Below are 24,448 nucleotides of genomic sequence, written 5' to 3' on the forward strand. Positions count from 1 at the left end.
TTGTCAGACTTTTGTTTATTTCTTGGGGCTCCCCAAGGCGCTGGGGTGGAGACGGACTTTAGCTTCAACCTCAGCTTTCCAACTTTCCAGCTATGTTGACTTTAGACCAGTTAAATTCTCTCTACTTCAGGTTCCTCTACATACTTGACGTAAGTGTTGAAAGGTGTTCAAGGAGGTCAGTGTAAAGCACACTGGCTGGACACTTTTTCTCAAAGGAGCTAAATGATGTCAATAAGCAACCAACTGGTCTTCTTGATTACATCTCTAAAATCCATTAGAGCTTGCTGACCCATCCAGGTGGTGGAGCACCAACTAACAAAACCAGATCCATGAGTATGCAATGTGGCATCACACCGATTCCTGATCTCTCCCTATTACACCATACTCTCCAAAAGGAACTCTCAGCTCTAACCCAGTTAGTGTGTTTCTGGTCTACCATTTCTAAGTGTCTAAAGGCACTGACACTCAGTGGGCATAAGGCCTCCCATTCATAGGTCTTTCCTAATTCTTCAGTCTCTTGATTTTTTACTCCAGTTTCCTCTATGCACTCTTGTAAACTTTAATGCCTGTGTTACCAATTTCACATAGGAATTCTGCCTAACACACAATTAAAGTTTGTTGATACAATGATTATATTGAGAATCTGAAAACCTGATATAGGCAAAATAAGGACTTGAAGGATTTATGAGCACTTTGAGACACACAGAACACAGACACACAGAACAGGTTGCTAGAAGGCATCTATTACTTTATTCAATAATTTTGGAAATGGGATAGGATTACAAACCTTGTCCAGGCCCTACTCTTACAATGGGATACATAGAAGTCACTACAGGTAATGAAGCTAAAATGAACAATAAGCAAGTAGAGACAAAGAAAATGCAATGACTTTCAACATGCTATTGAAAGTTGGCCCAAAACTTTTTCATGAGTTATTTCACTGGTAATGAGTACAGCTGTAGCTTTCTATACCATCATACATGTATCCTAAGATTTCTAGAGAACACTAGTTTGTAATTTTAGATATTCACACTTAGGTAGTTCTGAGATGTCTCTGCTGCAAAGTGTCAGAGGGAAAAACAAACCCTTTTCAGCTTCCTTTCTCACAGCCAGGATTCTTTACAATCTATATTCTTCAGAGAGTGATTGCAAAGGAATTTCTTTCAAAGGACCGAATACACTTATTGGAGAAGAGATTCACATTTTAAATGATGGTTTTTAAAGTTTCCATTTAATTACTATAGTCGATCTTTGTTTTTCAGTTTCCAATTATTATTCTCAGCATAGCCTACGTACTAATTCACCATGATTTCTAAGCAAGTACTTATATACATGGGATGATTTTATTTTTTGTTAAGGCAACTGGAAATAAATGCTAGGAACAAATTCTGGCAGAGAAAAAGCTAAACATTTTTCTGCTGAACATGCCAAAAGTGGTGAACATGCCGATTTTGAATTACCTTCTGCCTTACCGGGCCAGAAGGCTTGATGTGTTATTTCCTCGCGTGATAGGTTTTTTTTTTTTCTAGCTATAGTAAAGTCCCAAAAGCAATTCTTTTGTAAAGGAATCAAAAGCTTTCATCTTTTGCTTACTCTTCATGTAAGGATTTGGAGGTAACATTCCAATAACTCATTTCTATTTGATGCAACCAGCTACCATAGAAAAAGCATGTCCTGCCTTCATGTATGCTCAACAAATTAAGAAAGTCACTGTCTGGAAACAGCCAACTTTCTTCCTCACTTCGGTAGCCCTGGGGTTGACTCAATCGTCTTCGATTTCTTCCTGTGGGTGTTTTTCATTTTTTCAGTTCACTTTCCTCTCCACCCCATCATTTCAAAGGGCTTAACAATGTCTTTCCTTTAGAGTGATCTTGTGTAAGTTTTTCCGTCATGGGTATGTCTGCAATGCATCTCTGCTGGGTTTTTTGTCTTGAGCCAGCATTCGTGGTTTACTCTCTCCTCAGTCTATCTTGTTCCAATTACACCGGAGAACTTTATTTCAATTCCCATGAATATACATGTAGAGCCCTAGTACTGTCCAGTGGAATAAATCTCATGTTCCTATTTTCTATTACTGGATAACATGTCTCATGAGTTTCTACTGTTTGCTCTGCCACAAGTTAAGAATTCCCTGTCCTAAGGTTTGTTGCCTCTCACTCCTATCAATTTGGCATTAAGCTTTTTCCTTTATCTCCACCTCTCTTGATGTCTAGAAGCAGAGGTATTTTCTTGGCGTGATGCTCAGCTTTTGGCCCAAATTATGGTTTAAAGAATCATCCACATTGACAATTTTAACAGTGTGCACCTGGATTCTAAGGAATCTTATTTTCTACTTCCTCTCTCTTGCTTTCAAGCTTATAAAAATCAAAATTATCCTCGATTTATTCTTGGATTTTCTAATCTTTACATGTTTCTTAGGTCCTGACAATTCTTTCCCCAGAGAGGAAATTCTGTTATCTGCTTCCTTCCATTTTCTGGCCATCCACTACCTGGCCAGAGGTCCTCCCTCAGAAAGCTTACATTCTAGTATAGTGTAAGACAATTTTAGAAAGGGGTAGCCAGGGCTAATACACACTTACAGATCAACTGGGTGGCAGCCTTGAGGGCAGTAAAAGTGGTCATTCCTGCCTGGCTTGTGGCCCACAGTATGTGCTTAATTCTTCTTAGCTCAATATGTAAAAATACACAAAACACGGTGGGTTTTTAGAAAATCACGATTTGGCTGAGGAGTGACTGCACTATCTTTAATCAAAACATTTAAAATACTGTTTCTATATTGGAAGAGACTAAAGAGGTGTAACAACTAAATACAATGCTTATCCCTGGATTAAAAAGATAACAGCTATCAAGACCATGACTGGTACAAATGGGGATATTTAAATCTGCACAGTTTATTATAGTATTGTACCACCATTAAACTTCTTGAGCATGATCATTGTATCATTGTATCATGCATCATAGGAGAATGCCCTTATTCCAAAATATCAGGTGTGAAGTGTCATAATATAATTTATTTTCAGAATCTATTTACAGAAAGTGAGAAGTACACACACATGTATAGCACAAGAGTAAGGCAGGAAATACGGTAAAATGTTAACAACTGAAAAATCTAAGTGACAGGTACACAGATGTTCATTATATTATTGTAGCTTTGGAAATTTTCAATAGAAAATTGGAAAAAACAAACAACAAAGGATGAAAAATGCTTTAAAGATTACCTTAAATGGTTTTTGAAGAGAAAGCCAGAAGAGAAGAAAAAATTTACACATCTGTTCTGAAACCAAACACAAATACTTTTTATTTATGGGATATCATTTAACATCAATTTCATTGAAACCTAAAACCAGTTTGCTTTACTCAAGTTAGGTGGCATAAGCTGGGAGTCACAGGACTTGCACACTTTTATGAATGTAATGCAAATACTGACAACATGAAGCATTCACAGTTATAGGTTACCTGCTGTCATTGAACAGTAACCCCCAATAGAAATTATTTTATGAAAAAAGCAACCCACGTTTTGGTCTCATTTACAGACACCCAACATTTTAGTTGGTCAACGAAATGTATACATTTATTATACAACATATGAAGGAATACAGGATAAGGCTTACAGAGGTATTTTAGCAGTTGTAATAATAAAAACTAAGGACACTAACTTTTAAAGCTTTCTGTATAAACTTCAAAAGCATTGTTAAAATGGAGAGTGAGAGACAAAATAAATCTATTGTGAAACCAGAATCTAGGTTTGTCTAGTCAGATTTATAAAAATGTAATTCAGAGTTCATGCTTCAAAAAAGGTGCATGTAACATTACAGTGGATATTTGGGGCAAATCAAGTAATAAAATTTCTGACCTACTTCAGCAGCAAACATCTAAAGGTTGTATTCCATGACAACAGAGTATTGCAATGTGGAGTTCAAAACACAATAGAAAAAGAGAAAGGTTTGTAGACTTAGGTACTAAAGAAAACCCAGATGAAGGCACCCTAATTTATTCAACAGTAGCCAGTAAATAAGTGCTTGATGATTGTTCAATTTTGAGAGGTTTTTAAGAAAATGTATTGTATTACTCTGACCCCTTTTTCTCCCCTTAGAAATAACTATATAAAATCAAGAAAACCAAGGGTAAGTACTCTGCCACTCAGCGGTCACAGAGGTTTATTTTTCAAGGCAATTTAAAGATTATTTGGAGTTTTCTTAATATGCAAGATTATCCCTTTGGAATACTTACTTTCTTATCATACATAATGCAATAGTTTTTACACAGTTTTTTCCCTACCATCAACATGTTGATTGTGGATTAACTGTAACATCTCCCTCTGTAACAATCCTCTCATTTTAGAATTAACTGTGCTTATTAGCATTTAAAAAAAAATCTATATTCTAACATAATGTTTAAAATAACTCCATCTATGATTTACATTTGCTTTAAATAAAGCTACAGTTGATCAAATTTAAAGAACTGTATGACCTGTTGCCTTTAAAGTGTAATTTTTTAACTTTATGGAATGATTTTGAAAATGAATCAATTCACAGATCCAAATCTGCCTAGGCCAGCCACCACTGCAAAACAAATGCATCCATCACATCAGTTTTAATAGCTGTTGCTTGCCATCAACATGTTCTATTCTTTTCAGATATTGGTTTATGCAAACTGGTATTAATTTTTAAGGTTGAAAGTGAATCTGCAAAGAAGGAGTGGTTACGTATGCTTAATCACTACAGGGTTTTTTAAACTTCTGGTTTATTTCACAGCAAATAAAACCTTTCGTTTGGTAGAAAAAGAAAGTCGTTGCATTCTACTATATCATGATTTTGTATACACACACGCACTGTATATACATACAAAATTTCTTTCTTTGGTGGGTTAGTTAGGGAAAAAATATGAAAATGTGAACACTGTTTGCAAAGAAATGGTAAAATAGTGGTCAAGAGTAGCATTGTCTGTGTGCTTTATTCACTTAATGCCATTTAAAGGATCACATGTCACCCAAAAGAATTTTTAGCCAGACTTCCAAATAACCCAAACCTTTTCCAATCATCACATGCTTAAATCACGGATCTTGCTGACGACAGCATTTACTTCTTCAAACGCACCACTCACTCAAATCATCAGACTTTTGTGTTTTCACAGAACTTTAGGGACTGAATTAGTCATTCAATAGCACCAGATAGTTGGGGTGAAAACATCATCTCTATATTTCCTCAAGAATGGCAAAAAAAAAAAAAAAAAAAAAAAGACATAAAATACAAACCTAAAAATACCATTCTGTTTATTCTTGCTTCCTCATCCACAAAAATAATGGCCATCACCCTTCTGTACAAATAACTCAGGTAATGAAAAGTGGCCCCTCTAGGACAGGTCCTAGCATGTACTGGGTTAGCTCAATGCTGGTGGTTTCTTGTCCACTGCCTGCAATGGACATGCTGCCAGGAAAAGCCTAGCATGAAACAAACAAACAAGGAAAACAAAACAGAAAACAAAACAGCTCTCACTTATAGTATGCTTGTTTTCTCAAAAGGCTGGAAAATTACACACCATGAAAGCTTAACTGAAAATTCAAGCCACAACTAGAAGTGTGATGCAGTTATAAATAGCCAGCAAAACCATGAGGTTTTCATTGAGGAGGCAAAATAAATTTTACTTAGAGTGGCAAAGAAAGCATTAGCAGATCAATCACTGGCTAGAAGAATGCAAAAGGAAAAAAAGAAAACGAACAAAAAAGTTAAAGAATGTTTACAAGAGTTTAAATCCCATTCTTTTAAGAAAAGAGGTGCAATTTGAGTTTGTTCATTGGTACCTACATTCAAGCTACTATAGTTTTAACACTAAAAAATAAACAACTTATATACCTCGTGTGGTGGAAATAATTTGTGGCATGTTACATATCTATATGTTCAAATAATTATAACTTTCATCATTTTAGAACACTAATATTGTTAAATATACCAAATGATATTTGGCATATGCCTCTGAAAAGTTATGACTCTTACCTCCTTCCAGAAGTTGGCCTCTTAAACAGTAAGGTTAATTCTGGCAATGTTTGTTCATGGTAACAGTTTTGTCGTGTTTTCTGATATGCTACATAGGAGACCAAATAAAGTATAATTGGTTCATTCAAAAAAGGGACTAGAAATGCCACAAAATTATTTTTACAATACATTTTTCAGAAATAATCTCTAGGTGAAGATTTTTCCTTTTATACACATATACAAAATTTAAACAGCAATATACACATAATCACAGTGAGGACATTGGCAAATTCACCAATCTGTAGTGTAAATACAAACTGCAAAGCAGCCTTCAAAGAGAACAATGCCACACAGCAAGCAGAGCTGGCCAATTCAATAGCAAACACCAACATGTTCCTGCGAAAGGGAAACAGTGCAAGAAAAGCAGCATGCGCTTTGATACAAACAGCAATTTATGGCTAATGGGTGACATAACTGTGGTAACAGTGACTCTCTCGCTGCTATGCATAAAGTCCTAGGACATCTGTTTGTCTTTATACCATTCCACAAACTCGTCCAACAAAACTGGCCCTAGAGTGAAAGAGAGAAACAGTAGTAGTAGTAGTAGTAATAATAATAATAATAATAATAATAATGATGTAGCCGAGGCTTTTCCCAATGAAGATGATATAGAAAGGTACATGAATGGCAGAAGGGTAGCGGCAGTACTTACATGCTCCATCTTCATCATAGTTGCTGAGGTCAAGATTAATTGTTCTGCTAAACTCTAGGACATTGCACCACTGGTCTTTATTAATAACTTTGTATTTTGATTGCTGATGGAGGGAAAAGTAATATGAATTACTGACACTTGAACAAATGGGACGGTTTCAATTGCTCTATGAATCAACATTTAAGTTCATGTAAGGTTAACTCTTTGCATTTAAGGTTTGTTAAGCACCAATCTAGGAGGATGGTGAGGGAGAGTAAGAGTTGAATTTAAGATGACAATTGTCATTACAAAAATATTATAGGGTCTCAATACAAAATGGAAAGCACATCAAAATAACATAATTATATATCCCCAGAAGTGAAAATTCTAAACTGCAAAAGCTGTTTTATATAAAATGGGGATATCTACTTCATAAAGATACTGTAAGAATTAAAAGAGATAATTTACTAATTTATGTGAAACACTTCATTCAGTGCTTGGCACAAAGTAAGTGCTAAATAAAGAGTAGCTCCCATTAATATAACCCTTGACATAACCAGCACTGCCCATGGCCAAGCCTTTGGCTTAAAGCACACACAGCAGCAGGTTACTTGATGAGATCCAGTAAGTGCTGCAAGTGGTCTCAAAACTAGGTATTCTTGTCACAGAAAAAAATTACTGTTCTAATAATTCAAAACTGGAATGTGATCATAAAAGAAACTAGAATAGCTGTGAAATAGTTTTTCTATTCCTCTTAGACAAGAACTTTGCCATGTATCTATTTAAAAATACAGTATCCCTGTACAAAATTCATAAATAAAACCCAGAACCAATGATTTTTAAATCCTCCCCACTTAAATCAGAAACATAGTAAAACAATACAAGTACATAAAAAGCAAAGAGATTTCGGCCAATGGTTTTGAGGATGCAAACACAAGAAAAGCTGAAATGAGAGGAATACTGTCTTTTTTAAAGAAAAATGCAAACTAATATAAGAGAACAAAGCACAGACTACAAGTTTAACTTTCTAAGCAAGTAAAAGCAAAAACCAGTTCTGAAACAGTTGATGATGCACCTGGAATTATGCAAAGTCAGATTTCCTCCAGGCCAGATCTTCCAGCTTAAGACTCTTTACACGCAGGTGCAAATCCAGCTAAACTCTCTGAGAACAGGAAACTATTTCTATTTATTTTTCCAAATAATGATAACTCATCTCAACAGATTGCCAGAGAAATCAGAACAGATTATATGTCGACATGGACTACTGGGTAAACAGACACTTACATAAAACTAGTTTTTAAATTTTTGAGGAGTCCCAGTTAGTAATGTTAAAAGAAATTTTTAGTAACAGTTCTTAAAGAATCCTATCAGATATTAAAATTTTCTGGACTATTACATAAAGTAAGTTGTGAGAAAGATTATTCAAGAGTGAAGCCAGAGTCATCATACAGCCCACCATTTTCTCAAAGACCCAACACCCTCATCCTTGCAAACAAAGGACCGTTTTTAGAAGGGCTTGAGGTGGGAGGGAAAGGAGGATGCCATATATGACAACCCAAGTAACTCAAACTTGTACCCCATATACTTCCAGGTCCCACAGAATGACACTTCAACAAAACCAGTAGCTCAGAATTTCTGATCATCAATACTTAAAGCACACAAACAATGATGGAATAAAGTGCTGGACTGTTTTGATACTGATCTGAAGACAATTTAAACTGAAGGAGATATTGTCAGTTTGCCTAATACTTAGATTGATCTAAGGTCCTCAAGTTACTTGGTGATAAGAGTAGATAAGAACGGATTACAAACTAATTTTGGTAAGAAGGCAGATGACTGTCTTTTAAACCTCTGCTTAATAAAAGTGGAAGTTCATCTAAAGTCAAAAGAAAGTAAATCTTCTTCTTCTATTGTTACAAAGAACAGAAAATCTAAACAAAAGTGAAGCTTTAAAATGGGGATGAGAAAAGAGAGAAAAGGACAGAGCTGTGGCTGTTTTGGATGCATTTTTAATGTGGAATGAAGCAACACAACATTAAACGCATACACAGATGCACTCCAAGAAGATAGGTAGTTGCTGACTGACAGCAATTGTCGCCATAATTCCTACATAGACAGAAAAGTACAAACAAAAAATTACATACAATGGGTAAATAAAATTATTTGGTAGTTCTAAGCAAGCAAACATACATTTCATAAAACAACAATTTGGTACCTCTAAGAATTGGTGAAAAACTGGAAAAAGGGGCCAGATTTTTCCTAATAACAGTCCCAACATGCACTTGGCAGTGTTTATGTCTAGGCTGCGCTGGTCCTTTTCCTGTTTAACAAACAAAAACAAGGATGAGCCAGATGCCCCCAAATAATAAATTCCAATAATTGCAAATGTGTATTCACTTCAACAGGAAATTAGTAAACAGCTCATTTATCATACACCTTAAAGACCCTGCATCCAGACTAAGGTTGGGGAGGGGAGGTAGTCAAACACAATGGAAAGCTTCGGCATTGCGATATTATATAAATTTACTGTGAGAAAGATTTATGTCAACTGAATGATCACCCTAACGCAAAATCAATTAGTTATGTTGTAGCAGTTTCTACAGTCTTTTCATGGGATTAATAAAAACTTGTAACTCAATCACTTGCATGTTTGACATTTATGATAATTATCAAAATCCTAATTGTTGACCATAAAGCCTTTAACATAACTTAACGGAGCTTAAAGGTTTTGATGCCTTTGATTAGGAATCAGGTTTCCATAATAAAAATATTTTTTTCAACAATTTGATTTCATTGATAAATATTTTTCTTGAACCTAAACATGCTGGAATTAACTTCAGCTCATACCAAATGCTGGGGCTCTGAAGTGTCTCTCTAAATCAAAGGATATATTCATCTACCCACTCTGGTGGAAGGCAGGAAGTCTATCAATACAGTCCTTCAATAGACAGATGGATAGATAGATTTCTAAGATGTAAATTTCCTAGTAGAATACACCTAACTAGTAACCAAGTGAAAGACAACATTCCGTAAGGACACCAGAAAAAAGATAAGAACATAAAGCTAAATATGGGCAGGGTAAGCTCATTCCACTTACATTTGCAATTAAGGATCCTAATTTCTCATTCCCGTCCTTCTTATATGCTTCCATTCCAGAACTACAAGTGGTCAGTTTCCATGGAAAGGAATAGAGGGCCTGGGACCATAAGCGTACCTTACATATCCAAAGCTAGTTTTCATATGGTATCTTAACTACAGTGGAAATTTGTAAAAGTATTTTTCTACAAAGGGAGAAAGTGCCTGGCTAGTCCAGTGGAGTGGAATCTAAATGTTCACATTAAGGGATGATGCTGTGACCACCACCTTAAGCCACATATGCAGCCATATATACCTCCTGATAAAATAAATCATCACTGCAAGGACTCTTAACAGTGAGGTACTCTTTAGCACACCATTTCTAGCCATGACCCTGAATTGGGACTTAATACGGCAAATGTAAGGGCCTCACTTAACAACAACAATCAAGGTAGATGAAGATAAGGAAACTTGTTGTCTAAGGAAGATGTGCAATAGATCTGGCCTTTTGGTCTAGGTTGTGAAGTGTAACAACTGTCCATGAATAGACCAGGTCAGATGGCTCCGCATCAATCTTCTTTCAGAGGTCACATAACTTAATTCTGATGAGGGCAGGTGTATCTCAGTTCCACAGTTCTATGCAAACAGGTGGGACCTCCTTTCCACAGGGTTCTCTGCCTGCCCCTTGGCCATATGTATTGTCCGGCTCAGGGCTGCAGTACGCACTCCCAATGGAGAAGAGGACAGGAGAAGAGGTCATCTAGAGACTGCCTGCCTTTTGCCAGCCAAACTGCATTGATTTGTTGTGTTTCAAGGGCTTACACTTCTGTGATGCACCGTGCAAGCAAATGCAAAACTTCCTCTTACCCTGTAACACAGGTGTGGCAGATGGCAACAGCACACCATACTATGAAGCAATCCACAAGATAAACGAGTAAACTGTTGAGAAACACACGCGGCACCACAGGACTGGGCCAAAGTCCATTTGTTGAACAACAGCTCATGCAGCACTGGGCTGACGACACTGGCGCTCTGGAAAAGTTTTCCCTTTGCCGAGTTTGTAATCATTCACTAAACCCCAAATCTCTAGTCTTGTTGTGATATATATTGTGCCTTCTTCCATCATCATCATCAATGCCTACGTCCCCGTCACAATGGACATACACTAAGGTGACAAAAAAGAAAAAAAAGATACAAAAGACCTGGACAGACTCTTTGCAACAATATAATCATCTGACAAACTGATGATCATGAAGGATTTCAATGCATATGTTTGGCAGTGATGCCAAAACATGGAGGAAAGGCATCAGACTCACAGGACTGGAAAGCTGAACAGCACTCACTTACTCCTGCTCTGCAAGGGTGCCAGCCAGCAGCTCTCAATCACTAACACCATCTTCGGCCTAGCAAATAAGAGAAAGATATTATGGATGCACTCACAATCTGAACAGTGGCATCTCACTGATAACCAACATTGCCTGTGAGTGGACTTGTGGCTATGTGCAAATGACCATGACTGGAAACACTAAAAATTCCCGGGAACAAGAGTCGAGAGCTCCCCCACAGCAAACATCTAATAAACATCAAAATTGGAGACACTCACAGGGGGTTCTCTACAACAATGATCCTAATGACATTCTCTGCAAAAGAGTTCCCATTTAAAAGTGAAATGAATCTCCCAGGATGCTATCAGGCAGCCATCGACTTTATAGGCATTTAAAAAAAAAAAATCACCATAACAAATTCAAGGAGTACAGTGAAGACATCCAAAAGCTCTTTGTAAGAAATTAAAATTATACACTGTCAGCACCAATCCTGTGACCCTCTGCTCATGGAGCACCAAGGAGCAAGGGGCAGACCAATAGATTCCTGCATCCCAAGGTCAGAATCAGACAGAAGGTACCTTGAGAGCCTGCCAAGAGCCAACCAGCATCCCCAGAAGGCCCATCGAGGTTAAAGGAGAAGGAAATGAAAACATCTCTCCCTACCCACCTCTTGACCTGAAATGTGTATGTATTTCATAAACTTTAATTTACTAAGATAAAAAGAATTTTGTGTCATTTTTCAAATAGTAATACGAACTGAACAGGCTCTATACATGAAAGACATATCAATCCCCCACAACATACAACTAGATTCTACTTTGTGGTCTTCCTTAATGTAGATTAAAAATAGAAGTTATAGAATGATATAGTACAGCTGCGAAACCAAAGGATCCTACTCTAAATATTCTACGTTATGTTTTATAAATGGAATAAATATACTCCATAAGCTAAAGACTAATAACAGCTAGTGTAAAGAACAGTGAAATTTTATTAAAATCTGATTTAGAGTTCTAGTATGAAATAAAAAACCAGTGCCTTTGTTTACATAATACTGTTTCCGTACAGGTCCTCCTGTAAGAGGTGACAGTTAAGCATTTTTTTCTTAGATGACACAAATGACCTAACAACTGAAACAAAATAGTTAACTGTAAACATGTAAATATAAATATATTACAAAAATGACCTTTAAACATCTGAGTACCCAGATCTGTTAAATCAAAGGCCTCTAACTATTTCAAAAGATGTATTTCCAATTTATACCAAACTTTACAGCTTAAGACTTACATATGAAAAAGAGGAATGCTGAATTATTAAAATTACAAAGAAAAAAATTCAACAGGAAAAATAAAAACCCAGAATATTTTCAAGAGAGACTAGCTGGAATCAAGAAATAATATACAAGCAATCACAATTCCAAACATAAATGGTGAAGTCAGAAATCGGTACATGAAATCAAAAGGCCTTAAAAGCAAAGACCTATTACATGTGTCATGGTGTTCCAATTGAGGCCACAGGAAAAACAGACATAGAGAAAATGCAGTTCTCCTTAACCCAGCTACCTAAGTAAACAAAAGATAAAAATAGAGGGCTGTAAAGAGCTCATATCTTAAATATTGTGGCTCAGTTTATGAAACCAAAAATATAGCAAAACAATTTTTTGAATGGGAGTTTATGCTCTTAGAACTTAGCTAACATTAGTTTAGAGATAATAATGTTTGCAAGGCAATCGATTAAGCTCAATTCTTGACACTTGCTTTAAAACAAAAGGAAAACATCTGCCAACTGGCACAGGAGTTCATTATTATTTTATTTGGTACAATCTGATTCTACTACTGTAAGCACTACTCTCAAAAAATGTCATTATTTGAAACGACATCTGCAGACACCTAAGTAATATCAGTGAAGAATTCAACAATTATTTCTAATTCTATGGTTAACTTTTCCTGAGAACTTACTTCAAGTTAGAAACTGTTCTAAGTGCCTTACACTTAAACTTATTTCACTTCTATTAGTAAACAGGGATTACTATAATCCCCAATTTATAAATAAGGAAACTGAGGCACAAGGAGTTAAATATAGTCAACAAACGGTAGAGCTGGAACTTGAGCTAGGAAGTTGATTGCAAGCTGGAGCTCTTCACTGCCTACCAGGCTGCTTCCCTCAGAAGTAAGGAGGGAAGAGAGATTTCGATATGAAGAAACATACAGGCTAGCGGGCTCTACCAATAACTACTGAGCAAATTTGCCTCGCTCTGCAACAACTAAAGAGGAATCTTAAGGATAAAACTAAGATTTTCAGTGTAATAGATGTGGGCTTAGATGACTCCATGATATTCTTATTCTTACTATGACCCAGGTCTACCTTCTGTTTTCTTTGTAACTGACAATGAAGTATGAGGGAAAGTGTGAGGGGAGTGTGTGAGTGTGCACGTGGATACACGTTTGGGTGGTGGCGTTGTGTGGAGAAGGAAATTGGATGAATACATCAACTAACAAATGAAAGGCTGACTCAAATCAGAAGAGGAAGTGAATCCAAATGATTGCAGGAGATTTAGGTTAAGCTTCAAGAGAAAATTTCTGATAACAGGGGTTGTTGAACACAAGACCTAGCAAAATTTTCCTTGGTGAATTCTATGAGTAATATCCATAATCATTCCTGGTTTGGCCATTGTGGTACTGAGAGGAGGACAGTGTACCAGCTTGAACCTGTGTGGTTGCTTACAGTTTCCTGAAACATGGCCTCAGAAACACTGGAGAAGAGCAGTCGGCACCTTCTGCTGGGAGAGTACATGGAGGGGCTGACAGACTTGCTCTCTAACCTGCCACAAGATTACCTCTCAGTAAAAGCCATTCCCACTGGAGCGTTCTGCCTCCACAAGACTCTTCATGCAACTTCTTTAAGGTTTTATTTCAAGAAGTGAAAAAATGACCTCTCCAGTGCCCTCCTCCCATCTTCCCTTTCACTCGTTCCCCTTCTCCTGAAAGGCCTCCCTTTCTCTTCCTCTCTAGCAGCTTCTCCTAACTTTGCTTCCTTCTTGATCCTGTCTGGTTCACCTCGATCACTCCACCAGGGCTCCTCTCAAACTTCTCACTCTAAATCTGTCCCTTCCTGCATCAAGGCAGGACTGTAATGCTGGAAACACATCCTACTCTGTGGAGAACAACAGCACTGCAAAAAGACGGTCTCTGCTCTCACCTGGCCCTCAATGCTGCTGATCAGCGCCCCACTCAACCCCACACACACCCTCCTCCAAATGCCACGCGCCAGCCTCTGCACAACCCTTGAACCAGCAAGCTTGTCTCCATCACAGAGAAGGTAAAATATCCAATGGACTGACATTTATAACTAGTCTCAGATCAATGAAAAATTATATAGTATTTTAGTCTATTCTCTTCACCTAATCTTGTTCTCACTAGGTCCTTTTTTAAAAAGGAAGCAAGGAAAAGTGGCTGCTTTATTTAAAAGAATCCATACAACAATACTTGTTTATATAATGAAATTTACATTGAGGGCAAAAAATCCTATGCATAAAAATACTGAGGCAAAATTCCAACTGTAGAAGAGAAATGATCATGTTGGCCCTTGTGTATATCCCACCGTCTTTTTCTAGCAAGATTCTACAGGGGGAGGAGAGCTTTGTGGAGGGAAAGGCAATGTGGCTCTGTGAAGGACACTGGCCTGGACGTCAAGGGCAGATGCGGGCCCTGCTGCTGCCCCTCCTCGCTGGCTCTCAATCTCATCATCCTACATTGATAGGCCTGGACCAGATGACTTCTGAGGATCCTTTTCAACTATAAATAAGTTCAAGTCAAAGATAAATTAGGAGAAAAATAACACAACTTTATAGCCAAGTACTATTTTAAATTGGCTACAAGTTTCAAACGGAAAGAAAGAAATGATCCGCTGATCATTTCTTGGGGCTGCAATTTTGGTAGAGAGCTGTTAAAGGGGCTATTTTATCGTTTTCTGGTGTTGTACTGCAGTTTCTTTCCAGGCATATTAACGCAGAATTCGGAATAATTAATAGATACCACCATTGTTAGTTGCAATATAATATTTAGGATATTAAAATTATATCATAAAGCTCAATTTTCATTAAAGTGTGATTTTTAAAAGGTTCACTGCTGGTTGAGTTTTTACCTCCAGGAGTTCACTTTTCTAATAGGAAAAAAAAAGATTTGAGGGGGAAAGAAATGAGGTTTGAGTTCTTCTTCCAACCAAGATAGGCTAACAGGCAAGATTTCCCTTTCCACTTAAAAACAACCAGCAAACTGGACAAAAAGATGAAATGATGGCTTTAGACGATGAAAAACAGGCAACACAAGACTGTGATCCCCAAGAAAAAGAAAATAAATAAGGTAAGCCCTAGGTTGATACCAGCTTACTCTGTGGAGGTGGTTTCTAGGCCATAGCAAGGGAGGGGGAACCCAAAACTGAGCCCAGCAATCTTGCTGAGTTGGACAAGACACAGCTTGGAGTTCGAGGTGGCAAAGATAACTATAATTTATGCAGTCAAATACTAGTGAGGTGGGAACTACACAAAGAGATGTGAAGGTCTCCAGAGTGGTCTCCTTGAGTCTTTGGCCATATAAACCTGTGAGAGGAAACAACCTGAGTCTGAAAAGAAACATTGCAAATGAGTGAGCCGAAGTCCCCAGGGTTTTTTCAGGACTGGGGACAGTTTGTAGTCCCACCAGTCAGCATGGAAAGATCTCATAGTACACAAGGCATTGGGTAGAATCCTCAAAAAAAAAATTGCCTTAGTAGTGGGGCCAAATCATCCCTATCAAGACTGCTTTGGACCAGCCCTTCCAAAGGGTCAAGCTGATTCCAAGTAATTTATGCACTTAAAAAACAAACTCAACACTATCTAAAGGAATACAACAAAACCCACAGCAACCAAATACATAAAATTCACAATACCCAGCTCCAATTAAAAAAAAAAAAAATACAAGCAATGCAAAGAAGCTGGGCAAGTGACTCACATAACCAAGAGAAAAATAAACCAACAGAAAGACACACAGAAATGACAGAGGATGGAACTAGAAGATAAGGTTATAAAAATACCTACTATAACAAGTTCTAGAAGTTCAAGGAAGCAGAAGAAAATATTATCATGATGGGGAGATAAACTGGAGACATAAACAAGACCCAAATGGAACTTTTGAAGATGAAAAATATAGTATCTGAAATGAAAAATATATTGGGTGAGATTAACAGATTAAACACTGCAAAAGAAAAGATTAATACTGGAAGACATAGTAATAAAAATTATTAAAAATGAGACAGGGAAAAAACTGAAAAAATAAAAAGGAACACAGCATCAGTAGCTTGTGGGACACATTCAAGCAACCAAACATAGTTATAACTGTAGTCCCAGAAGAGCAGAGAGAGAACAGAAAAAATATTTGGAGAAATAACAGCAGAAAAAGTTCCCAACTTAATAAAAACTATAAACCCACAGATCCAAAAAGGTCAACAATCCCTAACCAAAATAAACATAAAGAAAATTATTCCAGGGAATATTGTAATAAACTTGCTAAAAAGCAATGGAAAGAGAATAAAAAGTCAGAAAACAAAAGACATGTTTAGAGGAATAAAGATAAGAATGACACCAGATTTATAATTACACATGATGAAAGATAATGCAGAGACATTACTGCAGTACTGAAAGAATAAAGTGTCAATCTAGAATTTTTTACCCAGAGAAGTCTCTTTCTAAGTTGAAGGCAAAATAAAAGCTTACAGAATTCATCACCAGCAGATCTATCCTATGAGAAATGTTAAAGAAAGTTTTTTAGGCAGAAGGAAAATGATAGCAGATAGAAATCTGGATCTACACAAAAGAAATGAAGAGCATAGAAATGATATATTTGGTATATCTGAGTAACAATAAAAGACATTTTTGCCAATTTAAAGCAAAAGTTATAGCAGCATATTGTGAGATTTACAGCCTAAATAAAACATATGACAAAAACAGCATGAAGTATGAGAGGGCAAAATGAAAGTATACTGTTGTAAAGATTCTTGCATTATACATGAAGTGGCATAATATTATATGAAGGTAGGCTGTGAAATTTAAAGATGTATACTGGAACGCCCAGAGCAACTACTAGCAAAAAAAGTTAATAAGGCAATAGTGAAAATAAAATGGAATGATTTAAAAAATTAATCTAAAAAGAAGGCATGAAAAGAGGAAAAAATGAACAAAAAATAGGTGGGATACATAGAGAAAAAATAGCAAGATAGGAGATATAAATTTTGACCATACCAATAATTACATTAAATGTAACAGTTTCAGCATCCCAGTTAAAACACATATTGTCAGACCCAACCATATGCTATCTATAAGAAACCCACTTTAAACGTAAAGAAACAAACAGGTTAAAAGTAAAAGATTTAAAAAAGATATAGCATGCAGACTTTAATCAAAAGAAAGTTGGAATGAACACATTTGTATTGGACAAAGTAGACTTTAGTATAGGGAATATTACTAGAGATAAAGAGAGACGTTTCATAATGGTAAAAAGTCTCAATTCATCAAGAGCATATAACAATACTAAGTATGTCTAAACCTAATATCAGCGCTTCAAAACGTGCAGCAAAAAAGTGATAGTGGTGACAGAAGAAACACAGGTGGAGAGTTCAACATTCCTCTCTCAGTAGTTGATAGAACAAGTAGACAGAAATCAGGAAGAATACAGAAGACCTGAACAACACTATCAACCAACTTGACCTAATTGACATTTATAGAACACTCCACTGACAACAGTAGAACATTTCATTCTTCTAAAGTACGCATAAAACATTCACTGCAGCAGACCATATTCTGGACCATAAATCAAATAGATTAAAATTATACAGGGTATGTTCTCTGACCACAACAGAATTAAACTGAATATCAATAATAGAAAGAATATCTGGAAAATCCTAAATACCTGGAAAATAACATACTTCTAAATAATCAATGGGCCAAAAAAGAATTCACAAGGGGAACTAGAAAATATTTTTAACTGAATGAAAATGAAAATACAACATCTCAAAATTGGTGAAAATACAGCTCAACAAAACAAAGCAAAAATGAACAGGATCCATTAAAAAATTTATCTTAGAGCATATTTTAGCTAAACTGAATCTATCTGATAATTAGGCAATGATTAAATATGGTTGTTTTTATTTATTGTTATGTGAAAGGGCTTAATCCACCAATGTTAATTGAGACTCTCCTTTAAAACAAAGGACGTACAAAGAAAGAAAGTACAGAGTGCCTCGATCTACCAGGAAAAATTAAGTTCTGTACTCAAACTTCAAAGTCAAGCAGAGGAGACACCAGGAGTATGTAACTGAAACCAGCACCACCCTGACAGGATGATCCCTGACAGGCTGACGGGCAGGCTGTGTGGAAGCAGAAGCACGTGGCTCAGACCCGGGGCCTGGATGGATACAACTATGCTAGTGCAAATGGGGTGCTAGGCAAGGGCCCAGCATGACCAAAGGCAGAATGCAGAGATGCCAGGAAGCAGGGCCAGTGAGCAACCGTTAATGCAATTTCATCACAATGCAGGCATTGCATGGGGAAGCTTGGGACTTAGTTGTGAGGGTCTGGAGTAACCCACACACTAGACCTGGAGACAGAAGGCCTCGGTTTGAGTCATGGATCTACTATGAACAACGTGACCATTTCTCCCCTTTGCTGAAGCGCACTTTCTTACTCTGTGGACTGAAACCACCCCTGGCTGTCCCTCAGAGCTGCCGTGGGAACAACTGTGTCATATACACAGGGAAGTGTTGGGTCGATATAAAGACAGTGGGGAGGTACTAGAGGCTGTGGGGAGCAGGAAGGTGGCTGAGTGACCCAGGGGCTGAAGGAAGAGGAATGACACCCTAGTGATGTGAGCGCTGGGTAAGAAGTGAAAGAATGTGGACATGAGGCTACCAGAAGAGTGCTGGTAAGGAGAAGCACGGCCTCCACTGGTGAGGCTGCAGTGGAGGCATCAAGAAAAAGGTGGCCAAAGGAGCACTCATGAGATGGGCCAGGGTGACTGCCCCAGAATGGGACGGAAGCCAGGGAGGAGTAAAGCAGAACCTGGATCTAAAGCACATTGAATATCTGGGAGAACTGTGACCCCCCAATCAAGGAAGTTAGAAAATAGAGGTGATTTGAGTAGAGAAGGTATGATGTTTCCAAATGAATTTCTGCCCATACTATAAGAAACAGCTGACTTTGGGAGGAAAAAAAAAAACTCATGAAATAAACTATTTAATCCTAGAAACCAGTTAACTATTTTAAAAACATTTAGCAAAAAAAGCATCTGACAAATAACTTCCCTTTTCTTTTTTTAACCTCAAACTCCTGTTCTTAAGCAATCCTCTCACCTCAGCCTCCTGAGTAGCTAGAACTACAGGCATCATATCTGGCTAATTTTTAAATTTATTTTTTATAGAGACAGGGTCTCAGTATGTTACCCAGTCTGGTCTCAAACTTCTGGCTTTAAGTGATCTTCCTGCCTCAGCTTCCTAAAGTGCTGGGGTTACAGGTATGAGCCACTGTGTATGGCCTGGCATGTAACTTTTATATACTATTATGTAAATGCCATTTTATCATACACTGTATCTGAATTTTACCTCATCATTTTTAACATCAATAGATTGCTATGCATGGTGTGATTTTACTAGAAGGCTGTAATAATGGGAAAACGCATGAATGAGGGCACCACAGAGAACGTTATTGCAAGATGTATCAAAATTCACTATCAAATAAACCTTTGGTGCTGAACTGGCAGAGCCAAAGAGAGTAAAAAGTGGAAAAAATCAATATGGTGGCAAGGAAAAAAGAATCATTTGTCACTGAGTTCTCTGCCTTAAAAAAAAAAATCATTAAAAAAAATGCAATCAAACAAGAAAGCCTAGTCACCTGAATCCACTAAACAAACAGACTTAACAGAAAACATCATTTCAGAATAAACTATAATTGTATGGGATATAGATTTTGTTTGAATTGAGTATGATGCCATCTGGTGCTTCAAAATTCACTATGTGTGGTGGCTAGGCTGAAAAGTAAGACTTTTATTTCACTCCAAGGGAACCACTTTCACATACTTCGACTTGACTCACTACGTGAGAAACAGGGTAATTGCTTTTCAAAATGATGATTAGAAAAATACATTTGAGTAATGTTCACTGAAAGTAGTTTAGGTCTAAAATTCACATGATTTCTAAATACAATAATAGCACCCGGGGTGAATCTGAATTAGATATGATTAGCTTATTCTAGTAAACTCAACAGGAGAAGGTTTGTTGTTCTGTGAGAAGGAAAGCTTTTCCAAGCTTATCTAAGAGACATTTAAGACAGTGTGTGTTGCATGCCCATGTTACTTCTAAGCCAATTGCAAGAGCCAGTAAACGTCTGCCACTAGAGCTTTTTGCTGACTTACAAAATGTTTGCCCAGAATCAAACTTCGTTTTCAAAAGCATACATGTAGAAAGAAATACTAACTAGCATCCTGGGAGTAACTTATTCAAGATTTTTTGCTGTGGCATGTAAAAACGAACCTCAAAAGGCAATTTTAAAAGGGGAGGGAAAAGAGGGAAACATCTGGATAGGCTCCAGAGAACTCACCCGTGCAAAGTCAAACGCATATCTGTAAATAAGTTTAAAGTTTGTAGAATCATTTAAGAATGATCTTAAGTAATCCAAAGTATTTCTGAGTTTTTCTGTTGTATCACATCTAGAAAAACAAAATAAAAGCAAATTATGAACTGAGTTCATTTATTAATTTTTTTAATTGAGGCAGTAAGATAAACCCAATACCAAAGGAAAGAACAAACCCTGAAGTTGAAACCCATCCATAATCTATTTTTTCTACACTTAAAAAATTTTTAAATGTACAGAAAAGTTGAAAGAATAGTAAATAACCACTCATATACTATCCCCTTGATCCAGCAATTAACTTTTCTTCTATTTATGCACTCTCTCTCATATATGTATACATTTTCTATACCATTTAAAAGTTGCAAACACAATGAAACTTCATCCCTAAACACTTCAAAACCATCATCAGTCTTACTACTGTATCAATGTTAACTTTCTTAGCTGATATACAATCCATATGCAAATTTCCCAGTTATTCCCCAATTTCTTTTATAGCTGTTTTCAACCAGGAACCAATCAAGGACCATGCACTGCTTTTAGCTGTCATATTTCCTTAGTCTCTAGAAGAGTGCCCTGCCTTTTTCTTTCTGGAGACCAGACCACTTGCTTTTGCAGAATGTCCATCTGTCAGATAATTTCCCTATGATTATATTAGATCCAACACTTCCAACACTATATATGATCATAGGGAAATCATAATTTCCCTATGATTATATTAGATCCAACAACATTATTCATCATGTCTGTCTATCCCTGTCCCATTACTGGATTCCTATTGTTACGGTGGTGTCTACCATTTTCCACTGAAAAGCAATTCTTCCTCTTTGAAATAGTAAGTATCTACAGGATGATCCCTTGAGACTATAAATGTCCAGTCCTAACAACCTTTCACTCAATGTGTATTGTACACTACTTAAACTTCCTATTTTCCTCCTGCCTCAATATTCCCACAAATAAGCAATGAACATCCTATCCAGGAGACCAGGTCCACTAGTGATAAGTCTGCCCCCTGCCACAAGGTCCCCTTCTTGCCCTCCCCTGACTATGACTGAGTGACATCCACACCCACCAATCTGACATCCAGGGAAGGAACTTGCCCATGGGTCCTCACTCTCTCTAGGTTCCCCACCTGCTTAGCAGAGTACCCACTCCCTGGGAGCGTCTCCCATATAGCTCCTTGTGTGGCATGCCATGCTTCCCTCTCTAGAACCTGAGAAGAAAATAAATCCTTTAATCTCCTATGCCTCTCCCAGTGGAAGTTCTGTGGCCATGCTGGAATGATCTTTAAAGACCTCACAAGGAGGACATACTCCTGACAACACACAATGCTTATAGCATCCATTGGTGATACCTGCCTGAATCAGTAACATCTGAAGATCCAAGATGGTGATTTTCTAATCCTATCATTCCTTTTACATTTATTGGCTATAATTCTTCTATAAAGAAGAGCTCCACACGTGACCTTCTTATTTTCTGGACTTAGGATTTTTTGCGTTTAATTCAGTGTGTTATAATCTGTTACTGTCATTATTCTTTTTGATTGTACAAACTTTCCCCATTTGGGCAGTAGCCCCCCTAAAGCTGGTTCTAGTTTCCTTCTGACATGTCCCCGCCAAGTCTCTGAGCATTACCTTTACTTTCTGGCACAAGATGTTCCAGCTCACTCTGTTCTTACCCTATTCCAGACTTGAAATCAGCCATTTCTCCAGGGAGCCTTGGTGGTGATAATCTGTTTTTACCAGTAAGTGATACAGTGTTTACTTTTCATAAGCAAGCAGACTTACTGGCTTTTTACAAACTAATTTTCTGTTTGCAATATCTAGCCCTTAAAAACGAGAATCAAGAGCCACCATTTTCACCAGCAATATTAAAGATTTTCAATGCTGAATATGTATTGTTTCTCTATTATAGATCTTTAATCTACTAAGTACAGATAATACATATACCAAGTATTATCAATGTTTTATATACTGTATAAACTAAAAATGGTTCATAATAGAGCACACTAATCTATTTTTAAAAACAAACCTGTTTTTAAAATCTGCTGCTTCTTTGTACCTAACTACAAATAAATCCTTATGATCTCTTTGTTGAGATGATTAAACTAAGAGCCTGCAATTAGGCTAAATGTTTAATTTCTATGAAACAGAACAATTTAGAAAGTCCTTTATTTCTTCCTAATGTGAAAAGTAAAAAAGATTAAAATTGGAGTTATTTTTAGAGTCGGAAAATACTTCTTCAAGAGAATGACACATAAGCTAGAGTTGAGAGATAAGCAGGAACTAGATATTTTGGAGAGGTGGGAAAGGCTGTCTATTAGGAACAGCATATGCAAAGGCCCAGAAGCAGATGGGAGTATGGTTTAAGTCCAACAGACTAAAAGACAGCCACTGTGGCTGGAGGGTATAGAGGGAAGATGGAAAGAGGTATAAGATGATGCTGAGAGGAATACAGGGTCAGGCTCATAAAGGGCTTTTGTAGTCCAGAGTGAGGGTTTTTAAAATTACATCCTAGGAACAAAGGAGGGCACCTGCCACTATGAGAAAGACCATGATCAGGGCTGCATCCTTGACAAGCTCACTCTTGATCTCCATGGAGAAGGACTGGGGGGAAGGAAAAGAGATATGGAGAGCCAGTTAAGAGATCTAGCGCCAGAATCCCAATAAGGGGGTCACAGGGACTAGAAAGATACACAAGAAAGCAGTAAACAGGAGTTAAGTCTGGAAGGCAGGGGCTGAATTTACACTGGGTGCTTCTACTATAGGGTTAGTGTTTTTAATGGTGTGCATATAATAATATAATATTAATAATAATGGTGGAGGGTCACAGAGGAGGGAAACTGGGTAACCCAAAACCATAAGGTCCAGGTCCCTGTTCTTCACTGGAAAGAGGGTCAAGGACCAAAGCCACAGATTTGGCTGGCAGTTTAGTTTAGTCCTGTCGAAGAAGGAAGAAGGAAGAAGGAAGAAGGAAGAAGGAAGAAGGAAGAAGAAGGAAGAAGGAAGAAGGAAAGAAGGAAGAAGGAAGAAGAAGGAAGAAGGAAGAAGGAAGGAAGAAGGAGGGAGAAGGAAGGAGAAGGAAGAAGGAAGAAGAAGGAAGGAGGAAGAAGAAGGAAGGAGGAAGGAGGAGGAATGAGGGAAGGAGGAGGAAAGGGAGTGAAGGAGGAGGAAGGAGGAGGAAGGAGAGAAAGGAGGAAGGAGGAAAGGAGGAGGAAGGAGGAAGGAGGAAGGAGGAAGGAGGAAGGAGGAGGAAGGAGGAGGAAGGAGGAGAAGAGAGGGAGGAGGGGAGGAGGAGGAGGAGGGAAGGAGGAGGAAGGAGGGAAGGAGGGAGGATGGAGGAAGGAGAGGAAGGAGGAGGAAGGAGGAGAAAGGAGAAGGGAGGAGGAAGGAGAGAAGGAGGAGGAAGGAGGAAGAGGATGGAGGAGGTAGGAGGGAGGAAGGAGGAAGGAGGAGGGGAGGTGGAGAAAAGGAAGGAGGAGGAGGAAGGAGGAGGAAGGAGGAGGAAGGAGGAAGGAGGAGGAAGGAGGGGGGGAGAGGAAGGCAGGGGGGGAGGAAGGAGGGGGGAGGAGGAAAGACGAAGAAGGAAGAAGGGAAGAAGAAAGAAGAAGAAAGAAAGGAGGAAGAAGAAAGAAAGGAGGAAGAAGAAGAAAGAAGAAAGAAGAGGAAGAAGAGGAAGAAGAAGAAGGAAGAAGAAGGAAGATGAAGGAAGAAGAGAAGAAGAAGAAGAAGAAGAA

The 24,448-nt window shown here is 37.7% G+C and overlaps 1 protein-coding gene across 9 annotated transcripts in view; it reads right to left on the reverse strand.

Annotated features, from left to right (window-relative positions):
• Positions 1-731: 731 nt before the first annotated feature.
• Positions 732-24,448, reverse strand: part of DCUN1D4 (defective in cullin neddylation 1 domain containing 4) — a 76,380-nt gene continuing 52,663 nt past the window's right edge. For 2 of the 9 annotated variants that reach the window (XM_007998734.3, XM_007998736.3), the window contains exons 8-11: positions 20,683-20,791; positions 8,879-8,983; positions 6,685-6,787; positions 3,273-6,542 (exon numbers count right to left, since the gene is read on the reverse strand). In XM_007998734.3, the coding sequence (XP_007996925.2) occupies positions 6,487-6,542; positions 6,685-6,787; positions 8,879-8,983; positions 20,683-20,791 (373 nt within the window). In that variant the 3' untranslated portion in view covers positions 3,273-6,486. Of the gene's footprint in view, positions 6,543-6,684; positions 6,788-8,878; positions 8,984-10,605; positions 11,142-20,682; positions 20,792-24,448 lie in introns of those variants that run through there. The other 7 variants (XR_005237607.2, XR_005237608.2, XR_005237606.2 and 4 more) reach the window with 7 other exon arrangements.

The sequence above is a fragment of the Chlorocebus sabaeus genome, chromosome 7 (genome assembly GCF_047675955.1).
Source record: "Chlorocebus sabaeus isolate Y175 chromosome 7, mChlSab1.0.hap1, whole genome shotgun sequence".
NCBI classification, from domain to species: Eukaryota; Metazoa; Chordata; class Mammalia; order Primates; family Cercopithecidae; genus Chlorocebus; species Chlorocebus sabaeus.